Source organism: Salvia miltiorrhiza, chromosome 2 (assembly GCF_028751815.1).
Source record: "Salvia miltiorrhiza cultivar Shanhuang (shh) chromosome 2, IMPLAD_Smil_shh, whole genome shotgun sequence".
Taxonomy (NCBI): domain Eukaryota; kingdom Viridiplantae; phylum Streptophyta; class Magnoliopsida; order Lamiales; family Lamiaceae; genus Salvia; species Salvia miltiorrhiza.
Window position 1 is genome coordinate 50036631 of NC_080388.1, and position 9737 is coordinate 50046367.

A 9737-nucleotide genomic window follows, 5' to 3' on the forward strand; every position below is an offset into this window, starting at 1 on the left:
AATGCTCAAAGATTAAATCTCAACCGTTAGATTATCTGTAGGCTAAAATAAAAATACCGTTTAGAATATAAAATATGAACTATTTTTAGCTCTTAGATAATCAAGATATCTATGATTGATTCATTACCTTGTTGAATGAATTCATGGTCCTGAGTTCGAATCTCATAAGTAGCGAAAATTTTATTTTTCACAATTCAGACATTTACAAAGAGTATTCAGACATATTCTACATTGAATTCATACATTTTACCTGATTCATATTTTATAATTTAAGAATTTAAGAAGTAGAACAATCCAAAATAAAAATTTGGTCATTAAAGTGTGACGGAGAAAGTATCTTTTAATCATATTATTATAGATATTATATTTTCATAATGGTAAAATACCCAAGTGTATTGTTTCGTCTTAGACCTTATATTTGTTAGGATCGACCCTTAGAAACATTTTCAGATCTTCTGATCGATCAAAGGCAACGTCCACTTGGGATTTATCCCAATAGTCATGTGTCCAACTATCAATTTATTAATTATTTTTTTATTTGATTTTATTCAATTTTCTTATGTTTTGATTTAGTTTAATTTTATAATTGTTACTCAGGATTCACTCATCCAATTAGAATTCATAATTATTTTTTATATTTAATATAATTTCTTTTTATTTAAAAATGATTATTTATGTCTATGATTTGAAAATTAAGGTATATAATTTTTAAAAAAATATATTTGTTTTTATTATAAATGTTACTCCCTCCGTCCATAAAAATTGTAGTGTGATTTGAAGGGAGTAATTGTTAAAATATGACTATGACTTTCAGTATTTTCATAAACATGACTATAAGTTACGGAAAGTGAAAATGATGATTATATGTTACGAAAATTGAAAATGAGAACTATAGCTTCCACTTTTTATATTTACACTCCGATTTTCAGCCCAAAAAACCAATTTTTCAGGCTTTTGGTGACACTTAAAGCCCGTTGCTGACGTGGCCATGCCATGTCACCTTTTGGCATTTTTTATTTCTATTTTTGTATTATCAATTTTTTTAGCACAATTCAGCCTAAAATAAATATAAAATTATATATTTTTCCTTTTATTATAATAAAGCCTTTTTAAAAAATATTTTTTACACTTAATATATATTAAAAATCTAAATATTTAACACATCAATTATGTTAAGTTGTCTCAACAATAATATAAAGAAATATATTCAAATATTATTCGTATTTCAATGTAGTGTCTATCATCTTCTTATTTATTTATTTTTGTTAAATTAATTAATCAGTTCTAATTAGGCAATTCTAACATAAAATAAATAGATTTTATTTTAAGCTGAAATATGCTAAAAAATTTAGAAAATACAAAAAAAGAAGAAAAAAATGCCAGAAGGTGATCATGCCATGGCCACGTAAAAAAACGTGGTTTAGGTGTCACCAAAAGCCTGAATATTTTTTGTGGACGAAATTAATAATAAGACTACAGTTTCATGGACAAAGAGAGTAATTAGAATTGATAATGTAATAATTATTTTTTATTTTTATAATAATTATAATTAAAATTGTAAAATTAACAGTGAATACAGCATAGAACATGGGTGAGAGGATTCAATCTGAAACACAATATATCTAACTATCTAAATAGTTCAAACTCTACAATTAATACAAATGAACAATACATTTTCTTCGATAGTCTTCTTCTGCATCCCCATCCAAAAAATAATAATAAGTAAAAAAACAATGAGCGAGGGTAGTAGAAAACGTAGCCATCCTGAACCCTGATCCGCAGGCTGCGGTTCGTCATGTTGGTCGTGAACATTCACGTAGTGATGGTCAGACTGTGTGCCTAACAGTAGCATCACTCCGCCCACCAGCACCAAACACCCCAGCGCCGTCGTCCACCAAGACGGCGGCTTCCTCACCACCATTCTCTCACTAAAACTGTACATCAAATCCAGCGTCCCTTCCGGAGTCCCGGCCACGTCGTAGCTCACAACGCTCTCCGATCTCAATCCCATATCAAACAGTTCCTTCACAGGAATCATGACGTCGCCGATGAATCTGTCTCCCAGAGTTCTCTTGCACCACAGCTGCACCACCACGTTGACTCCATGCCGCCGGACAGTTGACTCGCTGACCATGTAATTCACCACGAAGTTCCACCTCGGGTTCGTCCCGCCCTCGTTGTCAACAAGGCTGGTATTCGCTTCGCCTTCGAGTGAAACCTTGGCGTAGACTTTCATCAACCCTAGATTTCGGAGGTTGGGGAGGTTTTGGGCTGACACAAGTGTTATTTCCAGTTTTCTGCACTCCATCATCACTCGTGTTGTGTGTGGGTGATTTTTGGAGAAATTTAAAATTGTTATATCTTTTATATGTGGGGATCAAGTGATCGATCTTTATTTGTTAGTTAAGCTGACTTCGTCCACCAACTCGGAAGCCCAAATTAACAAACAGAGCATATACATGTTTTTCTTTTTTGGAGGATGAACATTTATTAAAGTTGAACTAAGTAGTTGTGGTCATCTTTTTAAGCTTTGGAATCGTTTTCTAGACGTTGGTGTGCGCGTAGAATTTTTAAGGAAGACTTCTTTGTGTATATGGAATGAGATGACTTCGCTTCATATCCTTGTTTAATTATTTTGTATTATTTTTTATTTTTATTTGTTTTCTTCTAGTAATTAATTATATTGGAAAAATTTTATCTTTTGATTAGTGTTGAAATTGTTGGCCCAATCAAGCCCATTCCTGGTAGCCCATTACCATCACCTAGCCCACAATTGGCAGCCCATCTTCCTTGGTTAAATTGTGGAACCCTAGCTGATAACACTCACTCGTTCTCTCCTCCCTTCCCTCTGCGTTTTCTGTGTGAAAGAGAGAAGCCTTGCCTGTGCCTTCACCATACCTCCTGTCATCTCCGTGTCTTGGGCGAAGTGTGAACAAGCTTAGTGCTTGTGTGTGTCTTCTTCGTCCGAACTGAGCTATCTCTGCGTGTGTTAGCCTGAGTGAGGTTGAGGGTGATTTGGCAGTGGAGTTGCCGGAACGAGGTGCTGCCGGAGGAGGACTACATTTGGGTTTGAGAGAGACCGAGATCTGAGCCGAGGAGAGAGCCGCTGCTGCGTCGTCTCGCCAGCTGCCGCTGCTGCGTCGTCTCGCCAGCTGCCGCTGCGTCGTCTCTGACAGCTGCTCCGCGTCGTTTCCGGACAGCCGCTGCTGCTCCGTTTCCGGGCAGCCACTCAGCTGCCCCATCTCTTCTATTTCCTGTTACTTTATCTCTCTGTTGCAGCTGCACCTTCTAACTTAGTCTCTTGGTGTTTTCTCTTTGTGTAGGAAACTAAAGAGCACGTCTAGCTCGAACAATCAGTGAGCTAACGTGTGCGTGGTCTTCGCAAGAGTTCCGAGTGCAGCTGAGCTTCAGGAAAGATTATTAAAATTAGGCTTCGGCGTGCGAGAACGGTGAATCGACGGCGGGGCGAGATATCCACAACAGTGGTATCAGAGCCTCGTTAGCCTCGCTGTCGCACCCTCCGCGCCGTGGCTCTCCTTAATCAGCGATCCAGATCGCCGCAGGTATGACGAGGTTTTGATCTTAAGCCTCGCTCTGGTAAATTGGCGAAACCTCCCTGTTGTTTAATTCCTAGAGGCTGCCGACTGGCGCAGCATAGGTTGCAATCTAAATTTCTAGAAAACTGCCAACTGGTGCAGTCTAGGATTGGGACTTTGTTGCTGTTTACCAACTTGCGTTTTTTGTTGTGCTTATGTGAGTAATCTTAAGTGATTATCCTGTGCTAGCACGTGTGTCACAAATTGTGTGTTTTCCCTGTTGAATCTGCTCTGTTCCTTGCTACTTTACTTTCCGCTGCACTTTCAGATTCTAAAGTGGGATAGTATTTGTGTTCGTTCTTTCTTTTGTTTGTTGAATCTGCATGATTTGTGTGCCCAAAGCTTTGCTAGCTTTGAGAATCCGTAGTTGATTCTTCTCCTGCATCCAAAAGAGTTAGAGTGACCCCCTGCACCGGTGATAAATCGTCGTGTGAACTGGGAAATCCTCCTACTCGCATTTTGGATTGATTCTGAGTGAACTTGCATATCGTGTGTTTGTCTCTCTGTTAAACCAGTGTATTCTTGACTGTTTTACATGGCTTCTGTGAATTTTGGTGTGGCTCCTTTCAATGGAAAAACTGATTTTAGTATCTGGAAGCAGAAAATGAAATGCATTTTAGTCCAACAACATGTGTTTAAGGCTATTGATCATTCATATGCTAAAGATGAAACTGAAGAAAAGAAAGCTGACATGAATGAACTTGCATTGTCATCCATTATTCTCAACTTGTCCGACTCTGTGCTTAGGAAAGTTGGGATGCTTGATTCTGCTAAAGAACTATGGTGTAAATTGGAAGAGTTATATACTGAAACTTCTTTGCCATCAAAAATGTACTTGCTTGAAAAGTTTTTTAGATTCAAACTTGATTTATCTAGAGACATAGATGAGAATCTCGATGTGTTTACTAAACTTGTGCAAGATATCAAGTTAACTGGTGACAAGCATATTGATGATTATACTCCTGTCGTGTTGCTCAACGCTATACCTGATTCATATAGTGATGTCAAGTCTGCTATTAAATATGGCCGTGATAGTATTACTTTGGATACTGTCATTAATTCTTTAAAGAGTAAAGAACTTGATTTAAAGCAAGGGCACGGGGGGAAGCCTGAGGAGAAGGCCATGCATGTTAGGGGTAGGCCTAAAAACAAATTCCAAAAGCATGTTAAGAAAGAAAATGAATCTTGTGATAATAAGAAAGGTCAGAGTAGAGGTCGATCTAAGAGTAGATCAAAAGGTGGTCGTAAATGCTATAATTGTGGTGAACCTGGTCATTATGCAAAAGAATGCCCTAAGAAGAAACATGATAATGAGCATGCGAATGTGGCCTCTATGAGTGAGTCTTTGGGTGATGTGTTTGTTGTTACAGATGTAAGTGACTTGCATTTTGCGAACTCTGTGTCCGGATCTCTATGTGAATCTGAATGGCTTGTTGACTCTGGTTGTACCTTTCACATGTCTCCCTTTCGAAATTTGTTTTCAAATTATGAAGAGGTTAAGTTTGGTCATGTGTCTATGGCTAATGAGAAGAAGTGTAATGTGATAGGAACAGGTGATGTCTGCTTAAAATTTGCTTCTGGTAATGTGCTTACTTTAAAAAATGTGAGACATGTTCCTGATCTGTGTTACAACTTGCTTTCATGTGCTGCACTTGAAGATGTAGGTTTAGAGGGGAGATGGGGAAATGGTGTTATGAAGATCATGAAAGGGTCTTTAGTTGTGTTTAAAGCTGAAAAGCAAAATAACCTTTATATATGCCATGCTGAGTCTGTCTCTGATAATGTGAATTGTGTGAATTCTGTGCAAAATGATAAGACTTTACTTTGGCATAATAGGTTAGGTCACATGAGTAATAAAGGGCTTGAAATTCTCAAGAAGGATGGTGTGTTTGGTAATGATAAACTGTCCACTGTGCCGTTTTGTGACTCATGTGTACTAGGCAAGCAATCACGTGTGCAATTCCCTGCATCTTCGTTCCCTAATCTATCTAAGTGCTCCACTGTGCTTGAATACCTTCATGCGGATGTGTGGGGCCCTTCTTCTATTCCTACACATGGTGGGAATAGATATTTTCTCTCTGTGATTGATGATTTCTCTAGGAAGGTTTGGATTTTTCTTTTGAAAAATAAATCTGATGTGTTTGAAAAGTTCAAAAATTGGAAAAACCTTATTGAGAATCAAACTGGAAAGAAAATAAAAGCTTTAAGAACTGATAATGGCCTTGAATTCTGCAATAAATTGCTTGATGACTTGTGTGTTGAGTCTGGTATTAAGCGCCATAGATCTGTGCCCTATACACCTCAACAAAATGGGGTGGCTGAGAGAATGAATAGAACCTTGTTAGAAAAGGTGAGAAGTATGCTCGCTACCTCTAGTATGTCAAAGAGTTTTTGGGGTGAAGCTGTTCATACAGCTACTTATTTGGTAAACAGGTCCCCATCTGTGCCTTTACAGGGTCGATGCCCTGAAGTTGTTTTTTCTGGTAAGCCTATTGATTTGTCTAATTTAAAAGTGTTTGGTTGTGCTGCGTTTGTGCATCAAAAGGGTGATAAACTTGAACCTAGGTCTAAAAAATGTGTTTTCTTAGGCTACCCTGAAGGGGTCAAAGGTTATAGATTGTGGAATAGAAGTGAACCTGGCTATAAGACAATTGTGAGCCGTGATGTGATTTTTAATGAGTTTGAATTTCCATGTTTAAATGCTCAAATGTCTGCTTCTACTTCTAATCCTGAGACTGCTCCAAGTGAGGTGGAGCAATTATGTGTTTTACCTTCTTTTGATGATTTATCTGTTGAACGTGCTAATGAACCTGTGTTAGATGATCAAAATGAAAATGGTTTGCCTGATTTACATGCTGAAAATGCTCATGAAGATGTGATTAATGAAGATGTGCATGATTATCAATTGACTAGGGATAGATCTAGAAGGACCATTAAACCACCTGAAAAGTTTAATGACTTTGAAATGGCCTTGTTTGCTTTCAATATGTTTGAAAACATTGATAATCAAACACCTGCTTCTCTTCATGAAGCTAAGCAATCGAAAAATTGGAACCAGTGGTTAAATGCTATGAGAAGTGAAATGAGATCTCTTCATGAGAACGATACTTGGATTCTTGTGCCTTATGATGATTCTTACTCTGTTATTGATTGTAAGTGGTTGTTCAAGATTAAAAGTGAGATTGAATCAATTAGGTACAAAGCTAGGTTAGTTGCTAAGGGATATACTCAAAAAGAGGGGATTGATTATACGGAAATCTTTGCTCCTGTTGTGAAATTTACCACTGTGCGTATTATGCTTGCTCTTGTTGCTCATTTTGGTTGGGAAATGAAGCAAATGGATGTGACTACTGCTTTCTTGCATGGTGATTTGGATAAACCTATTTATATGAAACAGCCCGAGGGGTTCGTTGACCCTGAAAAACCAAATCATGTGTGCTTGCTTAAGAAGGCCTTATATGGACTAAAACAGTCACCTAGACAATGGAACATTAGGTTTGATAAATGCATGAAGTCCTTAAAGTTTGAAAGAAGTGAGCATGACCATTGCCTGTACTTTAAAGATCTCAACTCTGTGCCTATGTTCTTGCTTATCTACGTGGATGACATGTTGCTTATTAGTCCTTGTCTCGAGTCCATCAAGCATATTCAAAAATGTCTGAGTGATAATTTTGAAATGAAAGACCTAGGAGATGCTAGTAAAATTCTAGGCATGAACATTGTTAGGGATAGAAAGCGTTCTACCCTTGTGTTAAACCAGACTTCCTATGTAAAAAAGGTTTTGAGTAAATTTTCTATGTTTAACGCTAAACCTGTGGATGTGCCTCTTGCTTCTCACTTCGAGTTAAGTAAGAAACAGTCTCCAAAGACTGCCTCTGAAATGGATGCTATGAAAAAAGTGCCATATTCAAATGCCATTGGATCTGTGATGTATTTGATGATTAGTACTAGGCCTGATATTGCTTATGCTGTGAGTGTGCTTAGTCGTTATATGTCTAATCCTGGCATGCCTCATTGGGATGCCTTGAAGTGGCTTCTTCGTTTTTTAAAATCCTCCATGAATATAGGCTTAAATTTTTCTAAGTGCCCTGATGGTGTGAAACTTGTTGGATATGTTGATTCTAATTATGCTAATAATAGAGATAATAGGAAATCCACCACATCCTATGTGTTTACTCTATGTGGTTCTTGCATTAGTTGGAAATCTCAACTTCAAAGCATTGTTGCTTTATCCACGACTGAATCTGAATACGTTGCAGCCACAGAAGCTATAAAGGAAGCTATTTGGCTTAAAGGCCTTTTATCTGAACTTCGTGTTATAGGTAAAGACGTTGTGGTTTATTCTGATAGTCAGTCTGCCATCCAAATATGCAAAAATCCTGTGTATCATGATAGAACAAAGCATATTGAGGTTCGTTTTCACTTCATTCGTGATATTGTGGAAAAAGGCACTGTTAAACTTGAAAAGATCCACACTGATCACAACCCCGCTGACATGGGCACAAAGTGTTTGTCTACCGAGAAGCATGTTGCTTTTCAAAAGGCTCTTAACTTTGACTTCGGTTGACTGACATGTTAGATTGTTGTGACTTGTACAAACTTTGTGTTTGTGCACCTGTGTTACTTTTGTGTTTGCAGGAAAAAAAATCGGCGATGATGATACTTTCGGTCTCTACTCCTTTTATACCCGTAGTCCACCGCGGTTGGGCCAAAGGTGGAGATTGTTGAAATTGTTGGCCCAATCAAGCCCATTCCTGGTAGCCCATTACCATCACCTAGCCCACAATTGGCAGCCCATCTTCCTTGGTTAAATTGTGGAACCCTAGCTGATAACACTCACTCGTTCTCTCCTCCCTTCCCTCTGCGTTTTCTGTGTGAAAGAGAGAAGCCTTGCCTGTGCCTTCACCATACCTCCTGTCATCTCCGTGTCTTGGGCGAAGTGTGAACAAGCTTAGTGCTTGTGTGTGTCTTCTTCGTCCGAACTGAGCTATCTCTGCGTGTGTTAGCCTGAGTGAGGTTGAGGGTGATTTGGCAGTGGAGTTGCCGGAACGAGGTGCTGCCGGAGGAGGACTACATTTGGGTTTGAGAGAGACCGAGATCTGAGCCGAGGAGAGAGCCGCTGCTGCGTCGTCTCGCCAGCTGCCGCTGCGTCATCTCTGACAGCTGCTCCGCGTCGTTTCCGGACAGCCGCTGCTGCTCCGTTTCCGGGCAGCCACTCAGCTGCCCCATCTCTTCTATTTCCTGTTACTTTATCTCTCTGTTGCAGCTGCACCTTCTAACTTAGTCTCTTGGTGTTTTCTCTTTGTGTAGGAAACTAAAGAGCACGTCTAGCTCGAACAATCAGTGAGCTAACGTGTGCGTGGTCTTCGCAAGAGTTCCGAGTGCAGCTGAGCTTCAGGAAAGATTATTAAAATTAGGCTTCGGCGTGCGAGAACGGTGAATCGACGGCGGGGCGAGATATCCACAACAATTAGATATCAAAATTCTATGATGATGACAGCCAATTTCATGTTATTTTGTACAACACAAATCTATTATACTAGGGAGTGTCCATTAATTTTATGTTTACATGTTGCAGTTGAAGGATCACTAAGCAAGGTCTACTGAATGTACATGAAGTGAAGAAGTCGAGAATACAATTCAAAGTTTGTTATTGAAGACATTTGTTAGGTAATTAATAAATTGTTTATGAGATGTGCGTTTTATAAATATTGTGTAAATGAGATAAAGTATAAGCATACGTGTCTTAAAATGGAAAGATCGGATTTATTATGGATGGAATAAAATGGCAAAAAGACCACACTTATTGTGGACGGATGGAGTATATATTTTTTCTTTTTATTTCTTTTATGTTTATCTTCTTATTTTTTTTATTTTATTTCTTTTCTAAAATTATGAAACTCGACTAATTATAAAATATTTTATATGCATATCAAATTAAAAATCACGATAAGAGTTTTAATTTCATATATTTTATGTAAATATTAGATTTTAAAACGTAGTAAATTAAAACTTAAGAAATTTCTTTCTTGTTTCGAATTTTGTTTTTCTTGTTTATCTCCTCTCAATTTTGTTTTTCTTGTTTCGAATTCAATCCGCTTCGAATGGCGCAATCCACCGCGGAATTCCCCGGGAAGGATT

General features: G+C 38.2%; 1 protein-coding gene across 1 annotated transcript; it reads right to left on the minus strand.

Annotated features, from left to right (window-relative positions):
• Positions 1 to 1601: 1601 nt before the first annotated feature.
• LOC131009671 (protein SRC2-like) lies at positions 1602 to 2308 on the minus strand. The gene is made up of 2 exons (XM_057937083.1): positions 1771 to 2308; positions 1602 to 1606 (listed from the first exon to the last, which is right to left on the minus strand). The coding sequence occupies exons 1-2, from the start codon at positions 2306 to 2308 to the stop codon at positions 1602 to 1604; spliced, it is 543 nt and encodes a 180-aa protein (XP_057793066.1).
• Between the last annotated feature and the right edge of the window lie 7429 nt (positions 2309 to 9737).